Raw genomic sequence first — 23,025 nt, forward strand, 5'->3', positions numbered from 1 at the left:
GAAAGAAATAAAAGCTGAAATAAATCATTCTCTCTACTATTATTTTGACATTTCACATTCTTAAAATAAAGTAGTGATCCTAACTGACCTAAGACAGGGAATGTTTTCTACTATTAAATGTCAGGAATTGTGAAAAACTGAGTTTAAATGTATTAGGCTAAGGTGTAGGTATATACACTATATTGCCAAAAGTATTCGCTCACCCATCCAAATAATTGAATTCAGGTGTTCCAATCACTTCCATGGCCACAGGTGTATAAAATGAAGCACCTAGGCATGCAGACTACTTCTATAAACATTTGTGAAAGAATGGGCCGCTCTCAGGAGCTCAGTGAATTCCAGCGTGGTACTGTGATAGGATGCCACCTGTGCAACAAGTCCAGTCATGAAATTTCCTCGCTACTAAATATTCCACAGTCAACTGTCAGTGGTATTATAACAAAGTGGAAGCGATTGGGAATGACAGCAACTCGGCCACGAAGTGGTAGGCCACGTAAAATGACAGAGGATGCTGAGGTGCATAGTGCGCAGAGGTCGCCAACTTTCTGCAGAGTCAATCGCTACAGACCTCCAAAGTTCATGTGGCCTTCAGATTAGCTCAAGAACAGTGCGTAGAGAGCTTCATGGAATGGGTTTCCATGGCCGAGCAGCTGCATCCAAGCCATACATCACCAAGTGCAATGCAAAGCGTCGGATGCAGTGGTGTAAAGCACGCCGCCACTGGACTCTAGAGCAGTGGAGACGCGTTCTCTGGAGTGACGAATCACGCTTCTCCATCTGGCAATCTGATGGACGAGTCTGGGTTTGGCGGTTGCCAGGAGGACGGTACTTGTCTGACTGCATTGTGCCAACTGTGAAGTTTGGTGGAGGGGGGATTATTGTGTGGGGTTGTTTTTCAGGAGCTGGGCTTGGCCCCTTAGTTCCAGTGAAAGGAACTCTGAATGCGTCAGCATACCAAGAGATTTTGGACAATTCCATGCTCCCAAGTTTGGGGATGGCCCCTTCCTGTTCCAACATGACTGCGCACCAGTGCACAAAGCAAGGTCCATAAAGACATGGATGAGCGAGTTTGGTGTGGAAGAACTTGACTGGCCTGCACAGAGTCCTGACCTCAACCCGACAGAGCACCTTTGGGATGAATTAGAGCGAAGACTGCGAGCTAGGCCTTCTCGTCCAACATCAGTACCTGACCTCACAAATGCACTTCTGGAAGAATGGTCAAAAATTCCCATAAACACACTCCTAAACCTTGTGGAAAGCCTTCCCAGAAGAGTTGAAGCTGTTATAGCTGCAAAAGGTGGGCCGACGTCATATTAAACCCTATGTATTAAGAATGGGATGTCACTTAAGTTCATATGCATCTAAAGGCAGATGAGCGAATACTTTTGGCAATATAGTGTATATTACATAAATAAACATATATAATATATAAGAATTACTTTGAGTGCAGCCCTCGAGACTAAAGAGATCCAGCTTTGTGGCCCCTGAACTTTCCAAAATTGAGTAGACCTGATCTAAAACTTAAAAATTACTGTTGTAGGTGTAACCTACTGTAGATATTTTGACTTGAATATAACCAGTAAATTTAGATGTCACCACATGAAGCAGATTTTTAGGTTAACCGACAATTACCACAAATAGTTTACAGTGTATCCAAAAATTGTTCCTGTTTCTGTTTCCCTACTGTCTCTCCCTCTTAGCAGGGACTCGAGCGGTTCTCTGTCCCGCCGCGAGCAGAAGCGAGCTCAGTACCAGCATGTAAAAGCCCACGTGCAAAAGGAAGACGGCAGGGTGACGGCTCACGGCTGGAGTCTCCCGGGCAAATACAAGGCGAGAATCTATTCATGTAAAATTCGACATCTTGGTCGTCTAGTTACAAATGTTCTGTTGTGAAGGGAGCAGTGACTTTGTGCCTTCAAAACTGTTGCTGCTCAGATTTGAATTTGGGCTCTTTGTTGCCCCTAAAAGCCCAAAAAGTGTCCTTCTCCTGTTCTTAACAGGTTGCCAATGGAGGTCATGCACTGAACAAAATTAACTTGCCTGTTCCTGTGTGTCTCAAGCCACTGGAACAAAAAGATACTTCAATGAAGGTGAGGACATGAAGGAAAGTGATTTAGAGAATCATAAATGAACAGAAATATGATAATGCTTCATCAGTTCTTGCTTTGAGTAAAATCGGAAAGTGTCTTTCTGTGCAAATTCCCCTAACTATTTTGTTGCAATAGTTTCAATAGTCCGTTCTCAAACTTTCACGAGACCCTACATTGCAGATATGAAAAGCAGTTGATGGTCTGTTATGGATCTAGTTGTGATTTTCTCTGTGCAGCTCTTGTGTGCAGTTGGAGTGAATCTCTCGGGTGGATGGCCCAGTGAGGAAAGCTCCGGTGTTAGTGTTGAAATGTCTGTGGCTGAGACCAGGGCCTCCAAACAGAAGAAAGGATCTCAGAACAGTCTGGATCAACTGGAGCAGGAACCAAAGGTAAGATCTCACTGAACTCTTTAAGGGGTCATATCATGAAAAACAGGATTTACCTTGCTGTTTGAAGTAGAAGCGTTTGACAAACGTACAACGATCAGCCACAACATTAAAACCACCAGCCTAATATTGTAGGTCCCCCTCATGCCACCAAAACAGCACCAACCCGAATCACAGAATAGCATTCTGAGATGATATACTTCTCACCACAATTGTAAAGAGCGCATATCTGAGTTACCGTAGACTTTGTTAGTTCAAACCAGTCTGGCCATTCTCTGTTGACCTCTCTCATCAACAAGGCATTTCCATCCGCAGAACTGCCGATCACTGGATGTTTTTTGTTTTTGGCACCATTCTGCGTAAATTCTAGAGACTGTTGTGTGTGAAAATCCCAGGAGATCAGCAGTTACAGAAATACTCAAACCAGCCCGTCTGGCACCAACAATCATCCATGCGATTATCTAATCAGCCTATCATGTGGCAGCAGTGCAGTGCATAAAATCATGCAGATACAGGTCATGCACTTCAGTTAATATTCACATCAACACTCAGAATAGGGAAAAAATGTGATCTCAGTGATTTGGACCATGGCATGATTGTTGATGCCAGACGGGCTGATTTGAGTATTTCTGTAACTGCTGATCTCCTGGGATTTTCACACACAACAGACTCTAGTATTTACTCTGAATGGTGCCAAAAACAAAAAACATCCAGTGAGCGGCAGTTCTGAAGTTGGAAATGCCTTGTTGATGAAAGAGGTCAACAGAGAATGGCCAGAATGGTTCGAACTGACAAAGTCTACGGTAACTCAGATAACAGCTCTGTACAATTGTGGTGAGAAGTATATCATCTCAGAATGCTATTGTGAGATGCGGGTTGGTGCTGTTTTGGCAGCACGAGCCTACACAATATTAGGCAGGTGGTTTTAATGTTGTGACAGTTCGGTGTAAATCCACCCAAAACATGCTGCAATAATGTTTAATCATGGGTCAGTCGTTATGGTTATGACTTCACAATCATAAACAAATTTACATATGACCATCCATGTTTACATATCAGAGCCTATTCAGTAATCGTCAACTTGGAAGGGGAAGTGCTACTAATTTCACATTTGAACAGGTTAACCAATCATAACAGAGGCCATTTACTGTACATGTACAATATAATTTCGCACTGGAGCAAAGACAGACTGTTTCATTCTAAAGGTCAGAGAGAGGGTGTAAAACTTGTTTACGACTGCTTGACTAACATTATAAGTTGACTGCTACTGTACAATAGTGCAGAATATGTACCCTTTAAAATATGTATTTAGGATCATAAAGGCCACCTGAAAATGATCAAGATCAAATACACACATGTCAGTAGTAACATTTACTGTATATGTTATTAAGTTATAAATGACAGTATTTGTATTGGTATGAGTAGTCTAGTTGCGTGTGTTTTCTACATGTGTGTTTGATGATGTCTCTGTGTTGATCAGGATCAGGAGAGGGAACAGACAGTGCAGGTGGAGATGTCCAGTCGAGTTTGGATCTGTACGAGCACTCACTCCTCCACTAAAGTGATGATCATGGATGTGACGCAGCCCTCTGATCTGCTGGACAGCTTCTATGTCTGTAACTCATGTGTGCTGTGTATCGCCAGTGTACCAGGTCAGACATCCACACCCTTGTAACAAGTCGAAATTATTTTTTGTGGTAATCAACATTATGCCTTAAATGCTGTCGCATTTTTTAAAAATTATTTTGAGTAAATTTATAACATCATACTTTGTATTATGTTGTATTATATTAGGAGTTACCACAGATGCGATGAGGTTTCTAATACAGCTGCTGAGAGAGTGACAGAAAATTTGCCACCTTCTCTTTTCTGACTGTCATAATCCACCGCTCTCTATTAATTTTTTTTATTTCATTTTGGAAACCCTGCAATTGTTTACTTTCACGTTCCAAAATCCGGAAGCGTGAAAAGGGTCCAGACATTCTCATGTTTTTTCAGGTGTTTTGGAAACAGACTATCCTGCAGGGGAAGAGATTCCTCAGGACCTTGAGGCAGTTCCAGACGGTTTATTGGCCAGTCACAGCTCACAGGGAAGTGAGGGAGTATTGAGTGACGTGTCAGTGGTTGGCTGCGGTGCTGAGGAGTCCAGCTCAGGATCTCAGACTGGCAGCACAGGAGCCAATGAACAATCAGCAGAACACAGTCCTGTCAAAGGCAGTGGTAAGAACAGTCCGTTGAACTTTTAACTGAGAAATAATAAGTAACCAGACCAGATTTAAGAGCCTTTGAATAATTTTGACTGAAGGCCAGATTCATTTGACACTCATGATTATGCTTGTTTATAGAAATTAGAGTTCAACTTGTGTGAAAGCCTTGTGTGTGAAACCTTTGTAAAATAGCATTTAATACATCTATAGTTGTACACTTGCCCCATAGACTTCCATTGGAAGTGCATGACTGTCAACACATTCTTTAGTTTGTTTTTACAAACTGAAAGATGAGTGAAAATTATTTCATCCCACTCTCTTGTAACTTTCTCTTTGTAGTAAATCTCTCTAGAGCTCCCAGTGAAGATGGAGTCCCTGCAGCAGAGGAAGCCATGGAGGCCACTGAGGAAGACCATGAGAGCCCGGGACAGGACACCAGTCAGCCAGGAATCTACACAGAACATGTGTTCACCGACCCACTGGGAACAGAGTCTTCTGGGGCTTCAACAGGCACTGATAACCAGAAGTGAGCAGCTATATATGGTTTACCTTCCAAAAAGGGCACCATTATACACAAGTTGCATGATTCATTATCATGCAGTGCAATCCCCAGTATCTTATCGTTGTTGAAATAAAGCCAGATTTCTATGCAAACTCATACTTGGTTTAACTCCTTTTCAGGGAGTCAGATCAGGACAGGGATGATGCGCCGCAAGGCGGCAAGACAGATCTGGCGAGAGAGGAGACCCAGCGGATGAGCAGCACACTCCCTACCATGTGGATGGGGGCCCAGAATGGCTGGTAAGAGACAATTGCATCACATTTAGGCATATTTTTTGGCAAACACATTAAGCAACTTACAGTGCATTTAAGTGTACATTTATCAGTAAGTATGTGCCCTGGGGATCGAACCCCTAATCTTGTGCCATGCTCTATTATTTGAGCTTCAGTAGAAAAACTTGTATAAGATATATAAGTCTTTTGTATTGCACCATTGGAAAAACTACACATTTAACACTTGTTTTAAATTTTCTCATGTTTAGTTTGTACGTGCACTCATCCGTTGCTCGGTGGAGAAAGTGTCTCCATGCTGTCAAGCTGAAGGATTCCATCTTAAATATTGTGTAAGTGGAAAATTATCCATTGTTGGTCCGCTCAGGATTTGGTCATATTTGAGTAGGAACTCAGTGTAGCCAGATTATAAGTTTACTTAAAAATATATATTTGTATTTTTACAATATCATAAAAATTATTAATGATTATAAGAAAAATCTAAAAATATTGTTTATAATAAATACATTTGTTTTCAATTTAATCTGATTTAAATTACTGTTTTAATAAATTGTATATATATATATATATATATATATATATATATATATATATATATATATATATATATATATATATATATATATATATTTTTTTTTTTTTTTTTAATTTATTTATTTATTTATTTTTTTATACAAATGAATCGTCTGTGTTACTTTTTACTTGAGGTGAAAAACAAATGAAACCAGCGCAGCAAACATGAGTCAGGAAGCGTTGTAACCCAGTTAACAATTTTTGGTTCCCAGAACGTTCCGTGAACATTAGATTTTGTTTGTGGAATAAAAACATAAAAATAACCATTGGCTAACATTCTGTTAAAGGGATAGATCACCCAAAAATGAAAATGCTCTCATCATTTACTCACCCTCATGCCATCCCAGATGTGTATGACTTTCTTTCTTCAGCAGACCACAAACAAAGATTTTTCGAAGAATATCTCAGCTCTGTTGGTCCATACAATGCAAGTGAATGGTGATCAGACCTTTGTGCTCCAAAAATCACATATAGAATACATAAAAGTAACCCATAAGACTCCAGTGGTTAAATCTATATTTTCAGAAGCAATATAATAGGTGTGGGTAAGAAACAGAACAATATTAATTCCTTTTTCATTGTAAATCTCCATTTTCACTTTCAGATGTGAAAGTGAATCTAAACAGGCACCACATGTGACTTTCAGATGTAAAAGTGAAAGTGGAGATTTAGAGTTAAAAAGGACTTACATTTTTATCTGTTTCTCATCCACACCTATTAATATCGTTTCTGAAAATATGGATTTAACCACTGGAGTCTTATGGATAACTTTTATGTTTCCTTTATGTGATTTTTGGAGCTACAAAGGTCTGATCACCATTCACTTGCATTGTATGGACCTACAGAGCTGAGATATTCTTCTAAAAATCTTCATTTGTGTTCTGCAGACGAAAGAATGTCATGCACATCTGGGATGGCATGAGGGCTGGATTCTCTCATCATGAATGATGAGAGAATTTTCATTTTTGGGTGAACTATCCTTTTAAGTTCTTATTATTTGTCACACACAAAAAACAATTTTGGGACCGTTAATTTACGGTTATAAAAAATAAACCCTAAAAAAAGAACGCTAGGAATCACTTCCCACAAAAAACAAACGGGAACCATACGCTAATGTTAGGGGAACGTTCTGTGTTTGCTGGGAATATCTTGTATTGTTTCTCTACATAGACATGTGAGGGGACGTGTTTTAGTGGCTCTTGCTGATGGTACACTGGCCATCTTCCACAGAGGTCTTGGTAAGACGCTGTCAACTTGCTGATATTTCAGATACCCCTCCTAATTTCATTTTTATTTGTATAAAACCATCTGCCATCTCTATATTACAGACAACCAATGGGATTTAACCAACTATCACCTCCTGGACCTCGGCCGACCGCATCACTCTATCCGCTGCATGACTGTGGTGCATGATAAGGTGTGGTGTGGCTACAGGAATAAGATCTATGTGATCCAGCCAAGAGCCATGAAAATAGAGGTTTGTTATTATGTCTTTTGTTGTTACTGCATTAATTGCACACTATGCGCAAAACTATGCATTAAACGCAGTCTTTACTAGTATTAGTTGTACAGTTTTCATTGTGTGTGTGCGAAACAGAAGTCTTTTGACGCCCACCCACGTAAGGAGAGCCAGGTGCGTCAGCTGGCCTGGGTAGGTGATGGTATCTGGGTCTCCATCCGTCTAGACTCCACCCTCCGTCTCTTCCACGCTCACACCTTCCAGCATCTGCAAGACGTTGACATTGAGCCTTACGTCAGCAAAATGCTGGGTAAGAATACTACTTGTTTGGAAGAAATATTTCTGAGTGAACTATTCCTTTAACTTATACATTCTATGATGCTATGTAAAATAACATATTGCATTAAATTCTATATAATATCACAGGCAATTTACTTCAAGAAATTCAAATAGTATTTAAAATATATACAGTACAGCTAATGTCTTACTGCTAAAAGGATAGGTCTCCAAAATGTATGAAATTACGGAAATAATAGACACTTGAATTTTTGACAGGTACGGGAAAACTTGGCTTCTCTTTCGTGAGGATAACAGCTCTGATGGTGTCCTGTAACCGGCTGTGGGTGGGAACAGGAAATGGTGTCATCATCTCCATCCCACTGTCAGACTGTAAGTCAAGTCAATTTGTTTTATTTGTCCTTTGCACAGCTTAAACAGTGGGCACTGAAATGCTTAAAGGGATAGTTCATCCAAAAATGAATCATTTACTCACTCTCATGCCATCCCAGATGTGTATGACTTTCTTCTACAGAACACAAACAAATTTTTTTAGAAGAGTATTTCAGCTTTGCAGGTCCATTCAATGCAAGTCAATGATGGCCAGAACTTTGAAGCTCCAAAAAGCACATAAAGGCAGCATGAAAGTAATCCATACAACTCCAGTGGTTAAATCCATGTCTTCAGAAGCGACATGATAGGTGTGGGTGAGAAACCGATCAATATTTAAGTCCTTTTTTAACTATAAATTCTCCTCCCCATCCAGTAGGTGTTGATATGTGTGAATAATGTGAATTGCCAAAAAACAAAAGAAGAATGTGAAAGTGAAAGTGAAGATTTATAGTAAAAAAGGACTTAAATATTGATCTGTTTCTCACCCACACCTATCATAGTACTTCTGGAGACATGGATTTAACCACTGGAGTCATATGGATTACTTTTACGTTGCCTTTATGTGCTTTTTGGAGCTTCAAAGATCTGGCCACCATTTACTTGAATTGTATGGACCTACAGAGATGAAATATTCTTCTAAAAATCTTCATCTGTGTTCTGCAGAAGAAAGAAAGTCATACACATCTGGGATGGCATGAGGGTGAGTAAATGAGAGAATTTTAATTTTTGGGTGAACTGTTATTGTTCCTTTAAGACAAGGCTCAGAATGCAGGACATTAACAATAGAGACAATTGTGCAAAACAAGACATAGACATAGAGTGTTTAAACAGAGATAATAAGATAAAGTATATAAGTAAATAAAGTCTTCAATATTTCAACTGTAAATAGAAAGTACGAATTTTAAATGGAATAAAATCTTCTTTATGCAAGACAGCAGTAATGGGACAGAGGACAATGAGGAACTCCAGAGGTAGAATATCAATATTCATCTTATGGAGTTTTGTGTTCCTTGCCACAGTCGCCTTTGGCTTGCTCACTGGGGTTCTAAATACAATTATTGTTTACTTATTTACTTAATTATTGTTATACACAATTTACTATCATATTTAATCAAGCTACACAATGATCACTGTAAGACTGTAAGACTGTTAAAGCATGTTTTTCTGTAAAGCTGCTTTGAAATGATGTGTGTTCTGAAAAGTGCTATACAAATAAAAATGACTTGACTTGGCAATATCAAAACATACACAGTGTACTTCAATATTAGCAGCATTACTTGAGTAAAGCAGTATAGTACAGCCAGTTTTCAGTATTTGGCCTCTTTTTCTTCTTCTGTCTCCCGTGTTCTTCTGTTCTCCTGTCTTTCTCTCTCCTCTCTGGTCTCTTTAGCAGTAGGTCAGAGTGGAGTTCTAGGTCAGAGGGGTGAGTGGGAAATGCAAAAGATTGATTGTCGGCTTTGTCTTTCTCAGACAAACCTATCTCGCTTCTTTATGCTTGCATCTTGCTTAGCTTAGCTTTGTTCAATATTTCATGTGCAAAGCCAGGCCTCTCTGCTTTGAAATTGCTAACAATTTTCACCCTGTCTGCACAAAGATGCTGTAACTGTGCTACTGGTGTTCCATTATAAATTTCAGTCTGGGATTTTGCTTTAAACCTTGCATGGACTTATGGGTCAATTTGACCCTTTGAATTTTTAACACTAATTTACATCATATTAACTTTAGGTTTTCAGCCTGAAACTTCATGACATCCTCCACAGAGGTGATTTTAACCTGACAATGTAATAAAAATTAAAATAAAAAAACTCTTGCATTTATAAACAAAGCTACAAAAAAGTACCTACTTTGTACCTCAGGGTCAAATTGACCCATTTTTTATCTTCAAATTTAAAAGCTTGTAATAAAGTCTCTTTTTGTTCTATCTCTCTACCTTTGGTCTTAAATCGTTCCTCTATGTGGCAGCAAACACTAGAATAAATCATTGTTTCTCTATCATCTTTTATCACAGTATACAGATCTGTAAGGCAGGGGACACCGCAAAGCAGCTTCAAAAATCTTTTAATAAAAAAGCTTCAAAAGCTTGTAATAAAGGTTCTGTTGGCTCTATCTCCCTACTTTTAGTCTTAGTGAATAAATAAAATCTCATGTTTGCTCCGATCACTGCTTCTGTAAGCCCCAAATAGCCACAAACTTTATATCAGCTCTTACCTTAGGTTGTTTCCTACAAAATAAAACTGTTTTTACTTTTCTGAGTTAATAATCCACTGTTATGTCTCAAATGTCCAGAAAAAAAAATGCAGATCTGCAAAAAAAGTATTATAAAAAAATAATTGTTTAAATATGTTCTTGACTATTGGCAAACCTGAGGTTCTTAGCTTTCAAATGACACCGAGGTCACATTTGTAGTCCATTCAGAGGCTGAGATATTACACAAAACATGGGGGAAGGGCGGGGTTCCCAAAAAAGACTGGATGTCTTTGGGAGGAGTCACAAAACACATTGGGGCCCTCCTGCCTTTCAGATCTGTATATTGTGAAGGTGATAGAGAAAAAAATATTTTTTCTAGTGTTTGCTGCCATCTGGTGGAATGATCTAAGACTAAAAGTAGGGCAAATAGAGCCTTTATTACAAGCTTTTGAAGCTTTTTTTATTACAAGATTTTTGAAGCTGCATTGGGGAGTCCCTTGCCTTTCAGATCTGTATATTGTGATAGAAGGTGATAGAGAAAAAATGTTTTTTTCTAGTGTTTACTGCCACATAGAGGAGCGATTTAAAGTAGTGAGATAGAGTAAACAGAGCCTTTATTACAAGATTTTGAAATTGAAGATAAAAAAGGGGTCACTTTGTCCCTGCAGGTTCAAAGTATGGACTGGATTGTTAAGACCATGGAAGAGTTAAACACTTGTGGTTAAATGTATTTGTCTTTCTACAGCAGCTCGTAAGACTGTAGGAGCGATCGCCTGTCGTCCAGGTGGGGCAGTGAGAGTGTACGGCAATGAAACCGCAGATGATGCGGTGATGGGGTCGTATGTACCTTACTGCTCCATGGCACACGCTCAGCTCTGCTTTCACGGTCATAGGGACGCTGTAAAATTTTTTGTTACTGTTCCAGGTATGACATCAGGCAGTAAAACATCTCAGTGTTTAATAAACTATACAGAAAAATTTGAAGCCTCATGATGATGTTGATTCAATGAATTTATGATTATTAAAAGTTCCATCATAAGTTAACATTAACAGAGAAACATTACGGACACAATATTGTAGGTCAATTGCATGTCGATTTATACAGTATGTATACTTTAAGGATATGTAGCCTATACAGGGGAACATGTGGGGATTTTATAATGTATGTGTTCTGCTTCAGGTCAGGTAATTGTGCCAGGAGCTGCAGGATCTGATGGTGTGATTGAAAACTCTGATGCTTCAAATAGCAAGAACACGCTCATTATGAGCGGAGGAGAAGGATACATTGACTTCAGAATCGGTAAAACATACTGTATAGAAATGAATAGAAATGTCTTCATTACCTGTTAGCATCAGTCCTTGAGCAATAAGAGGAATATTTAGTTTAGTTTGACAGCTTAAACCCCCAAAAGGTGCATGTTTTGCAGGCAATTATTAAATCTTACAAGAGATACCCAATTGATTCTTAGGGTATTCTTTTAGAGTAAAATATATTTATTTAATATGAAAAGATTCTCATAGTGCATCAACAGTTTTAATTTTGTTCCCTACTATTGGGATTATGAAATCGTATCCTAATTTGTGTCCTAACTTGGCATGACGCATGGTACTGATAAGATTTTACTGTGGGTGGGGTTACCTCGTACTATGCACTAAAAATAGGCAACGTTCACACCGCAGCTGAATGTGGCCCAAATCTGATTTTTCTGCTCAAATCTGAATTTTTTGTAAGGTTGTTCACACAGCATTTTAAATGTAGCCCATATTAGATACTGGTCTGAACAGCTGACGTTTGTTAACTGACCCACATGCATATAAAACTCCCTGAGCATGTGTATAACAAACCCAGACATATTCATTATTTATTCTTTTTAAGAATAGGACAGTTAATTACTAGCTGATAAAATATCCTTAAGTGATGGAATACCAGATGGATAAAGTAATTTGAAGCTCTAGAATGCAATATTATGAGCGAGACATCATAAAATCAAAGGACAGCACGAAAAACTGCACTATATACACTACCGGTCAAAAGTTTTGAAACACTTATTCTTTATTATAATTTTTTTTCACATTTTAGAATAATAGTAAAGTCATTAAAACTATGGAATAACATAAATGGAACAATGGGAATAATGTTGTGACTAAAAATCCAAAATAAATCAAAACTGTGTTATATTTTAGCATCTTCAAAGTAGTCACCCTTTGTCTAGAATTTGCAGACATGAACTCTTGACATTTTCTCAACCAACTTCTTGAGGTATCACCCTGGGATGCTTTTTAAACAGTATTGAAGGAGTTCCCATCTATGTTGGGCACTTATTGGCTGCTTTTCTTTATTATTTGGTCCAAGTCATCCATTTCAAAAACTTTTTTTTATTTTTATTAAAGTTTAGTTTTATAATTAAATAAATTAATATGTTGGCACAATTATATTTTTGCCTACAAAACTAATTTCAAACATTTAAGCATACGCCATCAGATCAAAAGATTTTTAAGATCATGAGAAACATTTCAATTAAAACTTTTGACCGGTAGTGTATATGTAAGGGAAGAGTTGTTATCTGTAAATATTTCAGATTTCCATTGACTTGCTTGCATTTGCGTTTTGATACAGTTTGAGAAATATAGAAAATATAGTTCGCTTATGACTCAGTACACTTGACATTGCGTTCTGCTAACGCATATGGGGAGTGTCCTTCTACACTACCTAGTTGAAACCTCTCTACAATAACGGCAATTCTAATATTGGCTATGGTGTTTGAGCCCCGCCCTTTTAGGCGCAAAGCTGTCCGCTACAAAAGAAGGCGCGCAAACAACATTCCTCAGAATTATCTTCTTTCACGACAGCGAGTCATCTCTCGTGTAGAAGCCCTCAACTATTTTGCCGTCGACATACACGAGTCAGCGGGTGGGATCTTCACAGCAACGAGAAGACTCTCCGCTCCCCTGCAGTGTTCCGGCGAACATTTACTCCACCTTGACGCTTTGCTGATGAACAGGCCGCTTCAGCTTCCTGATGGAAGTGGAATCGCTGTGCGAGCGAGCTGAATAGGGCGTGCGCCAGGTTTTTGTCAGTTCGTTATGAACTTCCGGGAAGAGCAGGGCAGATCTGCAGGACGCGGTCGCTTCACGGCGTCCGGACTGCACAAACCATTCATCAAGGTGAGATTTTTCAGGTTTCTCTGGAGATTTCTCGAGACCAAGCTCTTCGACCGCCCTTTAAAGGACGCGAAGCATCTCCTTTTCAGTGGTGCGTGCATGCTCCTTGCCCTCACTGGGGGAAGGGGCGGCAGCGTCATCCACTGACCACTCGCCAGATGCAGCGAGAGACATAACGTCGTCATCCCCAGCGTCAGAACCGCCAAACATGACTTGGCGGCGCGCTCCTTCAGAGGGATATATATAACTAAAAGATGTCGTTCCGTAAGTGTTTTCTTATGCAAGGGACACATCCTGCCGTCAGATCAGCATGAGAGCTGCATTCACTGTCTGGGCCGCGCCCACTCAGAGACTGCTCTCTTAGAGACAGACTGCCCTCACTGTGAGGGCATGAGTCTCAAGACGCTTTGCTCACAAATCCCCCTCATTCTGAGGGACGATTCAGCCTCTCGCGCCCTCCTCTTGCCTCTTCTGTGACACCTGAGGGATCACACAAGGAGGCACGGCGGGGCCGTGAGGTCGAGTAGGATGAATTTGAGGTGGACCTCGTGCCGGCACACGCCCCCCGAGCCCCTCAATCTCCATATACTGCATCTATGCCAATACAGTATGTACGTGACGAGCTTTAGCCCTCTGAAGGAGCACGCCGCCTAGTCACGTTTGGCGGTTCTGATGCTGGGGATGATGACGTTATGTCTCTCGCTGCATCTGGCGAGTGGTCAGTGGATGACGTTTCCGCCCCTTCCCCCAGTGAGGGCATGGAGCGTGCATGCACCACTGAAAAGGAGATGCTTCGCGTTCTTTCAAGGGCGGTCGAAGAGCTTGGTCTCGAGAAATCTCCAGAGAAACCTGAAAAATCTCACCTTGATGAATGGTTTGTGCAGTCCGGACGCCGTGAAGCGACCGCGTCCTGCAGATCTGCCCTGCTCTTCCCGGAAGTTCATAACGAACTGACAAAAACCTGGCGCGCGCCCTATTCAGCTCGCTCGCACTGCGATTCCACTTTTCTCAATAAAGTGGACCATGGGGAAGACAAATGTTATGCCCAACTACCCCCCTGAAAGAGGCGGTAGCGGCACATCTCTGCCTGGCGAGTATCAGGGCATGGAATTCACGCCCCGTTTATCTCTCTAAGCCGTGTCGACTAACGTCCGCATTGGCTGGAAAAGCATACTCAGTGGTGGGCCAAATTGGTTCTGCACACCACGCGATGAAGGTGCTCCAAGTTTTCCAAGCTAAGATTCTCAAACAAATGGACGAGCAAGGCTACAATCCAGAGACATTCAAAGAGCTCCGCACCGCTACAGACTTAGCACTGTGAGCCACGAAAGTCACTGCACAGGCTGTTGGCAAGTCAATGAACAACCTGGTGGTTTTGTCACATCTGGCTGACCCTCACGGAAATGCATGACACGGGACAAGCCGCTCTATTTGATTGCTCCAGTGTCTCCAGCCAGCCTTTTCGGAGGCTCAGTGGCTAGATTTGCTGAGTGCTACATCATGACTCAGCAACACTCACAGGCTATGAGACATTTTATGCCAAAACGGAGCAGTACTTCATCACAACCGGCTTGCTCCCACTTCAAAGCCCACACATTATGCACAACCGCTTCCCAATGGTGAGTGGCGCATTATATCATGTATGAACATACAAAGATTGCAAAAAGAGTACCGCGCTCGCACAAGACGCTCACACTTTTTCAATAAAGGGCTTTCCCACTTCAAAGCCCACACATTATGCACAACCGCTTCCCAACGGTGAACAGCGCATTATATCATGTATGAACATACAAAGATTGCAAAAGGAGTACAGCGCTCGCACGAGACACTCACAGTTATTCAATAAGGGCTTTTTTTAAGTACGGGCTCCGTCACTTTACACAACTGCCTGCATTTGGACCGTTGTGTTCCCATAAAGTCACAAGCTTTTTCATTATAAATAAAACTTCCTTCCCGACTGGGTTCGTGAAGGGGTTATAATTAATAATTATTATAATTTTAATAATTAATTAATTATAATTTTATAATAACATTATTATATTATTTAATTCATTAAATAATATAATTAATATTATATGACTATAGTTCATATATCCATTCTGAGTGTTCCCCTCCTGGTCAACATGAGGGTCACTCGCTTGCGGCATACTCATGTCAGTTGCCGTCCCATGGGACTGCGGCATCATATTTCCTCTCTGGAAGGTTATGTCGTGTAGTGCAGCGTGATGGGACTCTGTTCCCCATATGCGTTAGCAGAACGCAATGTCAAATGTACTGAGTCGTAAGGGAATGTCTCGGTTACGTACATAACCTGAGACGAAGGGAACGAGACATTGCGAATGCTGGCCGCACAACAAGACTCAGAGCTCTTTGAGGTGCGAGCGATGCGCTCTTTGTCCCTCAGTCAGAAATTTCGGAGGAATGGTGTTTGCTCGCCTGCTTTTATAGTGGACAGCTTCGCGCCTAAAAGGGTGGGGCTCAAACACCATAGCCAATATTAGATTTGCCGTTATTGTAGAGGGGTTTCAACTAGGTCGTGTAGAAGGACACTCCCCATGTGTGTTAGCAGAGCGCATTGTCTCATTCCCTTCGTCTCAGGGAACCGCGGTTGCGTATGTAACCAAGACGTTTTCTGCACTAGTGACATGATCAAAGAGCTGTACATAGGATAAATCCACCTCTGCATGTTTTCATCCGCATATGTTACTATGTGAAATTCAAACGAACTGCTGAACCCAACTGTTGAAGCCTATAATTTTCTTTTCTTAAAAAGGAACTGAATGCATTAACTAGAAAATAAATTAACTGAAAATGTCAGATTCAAAGCTCTTTTGGCTGTTTACACTGTCATCCAATGAACAGATCTGTGTCACATGTGAGTGAAAATTCAGATTTGGGCCACATTCAGCTGCAGTGTGAAAGTAGCCATAGAAACCAACAAACTGTCTTGTCGCATGTTGCTTGTCCAAAACGAACAAAAATTAATTTTCATTAGGTAATATGTCAATGTGAAGGTGTAGTATCGTCCCAATGGGAACACTTACATTTTTTTTTACTACATGGAAGCAGTCGGCGTTTAACAGCTGACGGAAGTGACGTTTTAAATGCACATATTGTGTTGCCGCTAGCTTTAGTGCGTTAGCCAAACTCAGTTCAACACATGTATCTCAAAACAACGTAGCCTACATATTTACACAACGTGGGAAGATTGTAAATCATTCAGCTCACATTTGTAAGGTTCTGTCTTCACTGAAGTTCCGCTAGTTGCTACATTCTCCATTATTTACAATTGTTTTATCAGACCAGCAATGCAGCCAAGAAACTCTGCCCTTCCACTAAGTACGGCAAGCTATGAGCGCTGAGTGCATGAAGTGTACAACATTCCACACTTTTTCACTTTTGACAGTTGAAGAAATGCATCATAATTTTTTTGTTGCATTTTCAGTCTTAACATACTACTCGCACTACTTTACACAAAAGGATGCACAATTGTGCAGAAGTGTGTGGTTTGGGATGCACCAATTATGTCCATGAAACGCTTTCTTGCCTGTGTCAAAAATTAGCGGACATGACAGCACTATGGATCATAAAAAATAAATGTAAAAAAACTTTTAACTATATAGTACATAAATAAACTGCAATGGTGTTGATGTCGGAATTGCTATGTTGTGTTCAGTCGATAGATGCATTGCATTGTCAGTGCTCTCTTGTTCGGTACACAATGAGATCATAGTAGCCGAATAGCTACCTAGCTTCATTACTAGTTGACATGACACCAGGGCTAGGTAGCCACTAGCCCGCTAATACGTCCTAACTGGCTGATTTCATAACTGATTCAGTTAATTATTTGTGTTTACAAACCATTTCAAGGACTGTTCATTGGTTTAAGGAAGTGACGTCTTTGTTCCTTGAACATTTCCTACTAGTTGTTATACCCATTCAAAACAACAGCAGGAGGCGCTTCATTCATAGTGACTTTAACACGTTACTAATGTTAACACGATTGTCATGAAATGGCATTATTAAAATGTGAACCATGTTGTTCGGTGTCTGGATGCTCTCTGGATGCCTGGAACTAATGGGAAACAAAGTGTTTCGATCTTTGAAAAAGCAACAGAAAATGGACCGCTGCAGTGAAGCGAGACAGCTGGATACGTGCGGTACTAACAACTGTAGCACACATCTTATCTTTGGTAGGAGAACGACATTTATGCCAACTAATTGTGCGTCTCAAACCACCCCCTATCTTTGCTGAACTGCTTGCGTTTTTAGCAGCACGCACCTGATCGTCTAGATGTAGAACATAGGCTAAATGTAGAAAATTACTCAAAAGCTTATCACCGATATCGAGGATTTTTCCCTGATAAATATTGAGACTGTTTTATCGGTCACATTGCTATATCCCGTAGCTGCTTGGTAGCGATCAGCTGATATATCGGCCAGGTCAAGTAATTGGCCAATATTTTATCAATTTAAAATGATCGACACTGGCCAATAAATAAGCCCACTTTACCAGTTAACAGATGCGGTATTTCGCTTGTGTCACAGTCCCACAATCAATCAAATTTTCTGCTTCTTTCTGTTTTTTTAAAATTTTTTTATGTGTATTGAGTAATTACTGTGAAAACAGATGTACGTTTGTGAAAGTCTCATTTTGCTATCATTAAATTATGTTGGCTTTATATCGCAGTAGGTCACCCAGCTCCTTCAGTATCGGTATTGGTGTCAGCCATAAACAAAATCTATATCGGTTGAATATACGTATGTGGTTTACTGACAGGATATTCTGTTATTTTATCTCTCTCTTTCTCACAGGTGATGAGGATGCTGGTTTGGGGCGAGATGAGGATGAGGACTCGGAGGAACCCACTTTGAAACTGCAGTCGGCTCCTGCCAAACCTGAGCGCAGTTATGTTATAGTTTGGCAGGTGGCATTAGGCAGTGAGTGACTGACAAATCACTGCTGCGGGTTTAACAGAGAACTCGACGTCTAGGTCAGCCCCACATGGGCTTATTATTTTACAAAATACTTTTCATCTTATTAATACAGATATTATTATTACATCACAATGAGTTCTTCAGTATTAGTTTAAAGGTATATTTAACTGTTTTGTTTTATATGAATTTGGCTTTTATACTTAATGGGACTCAGTGAAAAGAAGTCAGTGCTGAAATGAAGGAACAAAATGATGACTTGAAGGACAACACTAAAAGCGCAAGTCCGTCCACAACTGTATCACAAATGTCACTTTTTCTGTGTTAAAAAGTCTGGAAAATTCTGTTCTAACAGTTTACAACTTGGCCAAGTGTGTCACTACTTTGAGGTGAAGTGTGTAATTTCCATTCCACTAGCGTCACCAAATGGAATTGCAAAGATAATGACTTTTTCAAACAGGTTTCCCAAACACTACTCTGTTTGCCATTGGTCGATCAAAAAGAAAGTCCCACCCCAAGGTCATGCCATTGGTTGAGCCAATGTTGCTGTTTCATGCCGGTCAGGATGCAAAAACAAACAAAACAAAGTCTTTGAATGGCTTTCAGTTGTCTCTGTATATTAATCTGAGATAGAAGGAAGTATTTTTACATCGTGACAAACACATCACCTCTTTTTTGCGTCGTCTTATATTGATCAGCGACAGATGGAGAGATTTTCTCTGCACTATGGCAGTGGGAGCATTGTGTAGTTCTTGTATACAGAAACTCAGAGAGCTATTTTTGCTATCTGTACGGCATAGATATTGTGAGTGGTGTCTCAGCACCTTAAGGCATGGTGTGTGCATCTGTATGCGTGCTCCTAGTGTGATTTCTCGCCTGCATTAGTCTTGTATCATTCCTAAAAAGAGCCCTGGAGCTCTTTTGTGTAAAATGTGTTAGAAGCATAGGGCTTCCCTCATGCTAGAGCTTGCTGGCACTTTGAAGAACAAACATAGACAAACTTTAAAATGAGCTAACTTCTGGAAAGAACAACATCTGATAGCATTTATTTCAGTTGAGAGGGTCTGCCCTTTTACCAAAGGATGAAATGTAGAAATAACAAAAACTAAACAGCCTAATTTTTGTAACTCTCATATTTTGCATTGCCAAGGCTTTTTGATGTTATGTGATTCTCTTGAATGGACACAGATGGATGAAATTTGCAACAAAAAAAGTAAAAAATAAAATAAATGACAGGGATTGTATAACATATTTGTTTAACTTGTGTCAAATATTCTTTTCTTTTTTTTTTTTTTTTTGCGTCAGCACTAAGCATCTAATTAATGTCAGTCTTGTCTAAAGTTTGTTTAAAGCCAGTGTTCCCTTGTCCATAATTGAGTGTGTGCAGTATGTACAGTGGCCCCTAAAAGTATTTTGACACTTAGGCCACAGATCAAAATGCATGAATGTCATTGCATTAGGTAACAAAATGTCAAACTAAGTGGCATCATGTGGATGAATAAAGTCAGATCCCATCAAGTTCACACAGGTAAAAAAAGTGTAGTTCATTACATTAACTATGGACATGTTCCACTAACGTTTGACAACCAGAAAGTGTCCAAATATACAGTTTGAATGGTATATCTGTTGTTTTATACATTTTAAACTTTAATCTTGTTAAAAGTGTACCATATTCTATTTACAGTAAATGCAACTTGGTTTGTTATCTTATGCAAAGTCATTTTTAACTGACCTACATGTTCGAATAATTTTTGGGGCCACTATATTCTCAGTTTTCTAATTCTAATCAGAGCTTTGTGCTCATTTTGTATTTGGTCTGTAAGACACTTTCATCTGTATCTTTATGTCTTGTTGAAACAAATGCAATGTTAATGTTGGAGTTTTTATGTGTAAATGGGAAAAACTGTTTGGGCTATGTTTTTTTCCAATTTTTTTTTTTTTTTTTTTTTGCTATTCTGACACATAAAGGGAATCTTTATATCATTGTTGCCATTCCAGTATTTATTTTTTGTAATGAACTTTGCGGTTCAGAATGTAACTTTTACATGCTTATGAACAAGAACAGTATTGTTTCTTTTAAATCAGACACTTTTACGAAGCGATTATGTGGTGTTTTCATGTTGAAGGATTTTGATTAATAATGTTGACAGCATTAGACAGCATGTGACATATAACCTCTGTTGATCATTTGGAAATCACCACTTATTGTATGAAGCTATGCATGTTTTTTTTATTTTATTTTTTTTATATAAAGTACACTGCAGTTTGTTTATTAAAATTTCTGTTTATTGCCACCTTTTTGGGTGGTTGGTTGTATATGTGTGTGTGCATCAAATTGGGAAATGTGAATGGATTTGTATGCGTGGGTGTGCGTGTGTTGTCGCTATTTCCCTTCAGATTTTACTGGACTTGTTGTGCATGCCACAGCTTGTCATTATTGTGTTTTCTCTTGTAAAAATTTTGCTAAAACTGCATCATAGCATTATTTTAAAAATCTATTAAACTCATTTTAATTGGAAATTTACATTCTTTGTTGGTTTTATTCTCAAATGTGTTTTAGATATCTAATAATGTCCGATTCGCGAACAAGCCGTTCTTTTGAACCGGTTCTTAATGATTCGTTTAGACCGATTCGCAAAGCATTTGAAAAACACTCCACAGACCCATTTATAGAGTTATGTAAATATGGAAGTATTATTTGGTGTTTTAGCAGAAACTATGGAACAAATGTAGATTTGTTGTAAGATTATCTTTACAACCTAGTTGAAAACATTGTGACTACAAAATCGAAATGTAATGCAGCACGGTTACTTGTTCTGGACACACTTCTGATTGATGACTCGGTTGAACCAATTCATAGAAATGAATCGTCCGAACGAACAAATTTACAAATGAATCGGACTTCACAATGCCAATATTGCTTTTACACGGTCATGTAGCCATATTTTCAGGTATGGGAATGTAAAAGGACTGTCAAAAACAAGAGGCTTAAATGTTTTTTAACAGACATTATCAGGAACCTTACTTACTAGACACTTCAACATTGCAGCGAGGCTGCAAGCTGACAGACATTTGGTTAATTTTGTTTTGCCCACAGTATACATTTGCCTACCAAGTCATTTGCAAAACATGTACCTCCAGTATTGGAATAGCCTACTACTGACTGGAAGTCTCAACATTTTAAACATATGTTTATGGTACTGTTTAATTCTTTGTGTGTGTAACCGATCCTGCTTGACCCGCACCGAGCGGTATTTGAACTGGCGTCAGACGTCATGGGAGGTGGGCGCGCTAACGAGGAGGCTAAAGGCCACAGCCCCTAGCATCAGTCGCTAGTGCACCTCTTGAGGTCAGGGGAGTGAGATTTACACACTGATCAGCTATCAAGTACCAGCAGGCTCCCTTTACGCACACTCTCCTAAACCTAACTCCCATCCGGGTCATGGCACCACTGTAACTGGTCCTGCTCGACCCACTCCGAGCGGGATTCGAACCGGCATCAGCCGGAATGGGAGGCGCACGCACTAACGAGGAGGCTAAAGGCTACAGCCCCTGGCGTCAATCGCTATTGCGCCTCTTGAGACCAGGGGAGTGATGTTTACACACACTGCACAGCTATCACGTACCAGCTGGCTCCCGTTACATGTGAACAACCAGTCAGTAATTAGACTGATTTTAAGTTCTCTTACCTTACAAATTAGCATTTTAGCATTGCTAAACAACAAGGCTCAGTTCGATTCAGACGGACACTGGTTATCTCAGCCGATTCAGTGAGAAAGTGAGTTGTTTGAACGATTCAGACGTCAGACCGATGACTCCTTTGTTGCCTGTTGGTTTGACTGATTCATTTAAAAAAAACAAAAAAACATATATATATATATATATATATATATATATATATATATATATATATATATATATATATATAATTCATATATACACAGATTGATGGGGAAAGCATTTATTGAATATATTTAATGTTACATGAAATGTTTTAATATCTCTTTTTATAATGTAATGTAAGTTATCATAAAAAAAAAAAAACTAAAAAAAAAGTAAGTGAAAGGAAATTAAATTTTTTTATAGAATGGGCTCTACCAAAGACTGTTTAACTCAAGACAGGGCACTTCTATTGACCTTGCGCGCCATCTTTGATTTTTGACGGGAGTGACAACGAGGTTGTGAGGGATAGACGTACCGTCTTTTCAGTGGACTGTACTGCAGTTTAAAGTGTTTTTGGATCGTTCCGTGGACATAACATTGAAAAATATCTTTCCAAGCACATTCAGTAGGCAAAAAAACTTTGTTTTTTGAGTTGTGGAAAATTATATGGGATCTAGGTGCTTTAAACAGCTTTATACCATGTGTGCCATTAAAGAGATGGTAAGCCTATATCTCACAGCCTCGTTTTCATTCAGAATCAAAGATGACGCTACTGTGAATAAGGTCTATGTACCCTTTTCACAGACTTGTGATGATGCGTTTCTGCCTCATTTAGTGGCGTAAATCGAGCAAAATTGTTTTATATTTGCAATTTTTTTATTGTTTTGTGCAAATTTATAACA

The 23,025-nt window shown here is 39.5% G+C and overlaps 1 protein-coding gene across 8 annotated transcripts in view; it reads left to right on the plus strand.

Moving 5' to 3' along the window:
- LOC127450215 (C-Jun-amino-terminal kinase-interacting protein 4-like) overlaps positions 1-20,974 on the plus strand; it is a 70,181-nt gene extending 49,207 nt beyond the window's left edge. For 2 of the 8 annotated variants that reach the window (XM_051714104.1, XM_051714110.1), the window contains exons 16-31: positions 1,701-1,830; positions 2,001-2,090; positions 2,327-2,479; positions 3,957-4,128; positions 4,475-4,696; positions 5,023-5,209; positions 5,365-5,484; positions 5,727-5,807; positions 7,219-7,286; positions 7,377-7,525; positions 7,646-7,817; positions 8,063-8,176; positions 9,567-9,599; positions 11,109-11,288; positions 11,544-11,663; positions 18,341-20,974. In XM_051714104.1, the coding sequence (XP_051570064.1) occupies positions 1,701-1,830; positions 2,001-2,090; positions 2,327-2,479; positions 3,957-4,128; positions 4,475-4,696; positions 5,023-5,209; positions 5,365-5,484; positions 5,727-5,807; positions 7,219-7,286; positions 7,377-7,525; positions 7,646-7,817; positions 8,063-8,176; positions 9,567-9,599; positions 11,109-11,288; positions 11,544-11,663; positions 18,341-18,474 (2,125 nt within the window). In that variant the 3' untranslated portion in view covers positions 18,475-20,974. Of the gene's footprint in view, positions 1-1,700; positions 1,831-2,000; positions 2,091-2,326; positions 2,480-3,956; positions 4,129-4,474; positions 4,697-5,022; positions 5,210-5,364; positions 5,485-5,726; positions 5,808-7,218; positions 7,287-7,376; positions 7,526-7,645; positions 7,818-8,062; positions 8,177-9,107; positions 9,696-11,108; positions 11,289-11,543; positions 11,664-18,340 lie in introns of those variants that run through there. The other 6 variants (XM_051714107.1, XM_051714111.1, XM_051714103.1 and 3 more) reach the window with 5 other exon arrangements.
- Positions 20,975-23,025: the final 2,051 nt, after the last annotated feature.

This window comes from Myxocyprinus asiaticus, chromosome 13, assembly GCF_019703515.2.
Source record: "Myxocyprinus asiaticus isolate MX2 ecotype Aquarium Trade chromosome 13, UBuf_Myxa_2, whole genome shotgun sequence".
NCBI lineage: Eukaryota > Metazoa > Chordata > Actinopteri > Cypriniformes > Catostomidae > Myxocyprinus > Myxocyprinus asiaticus.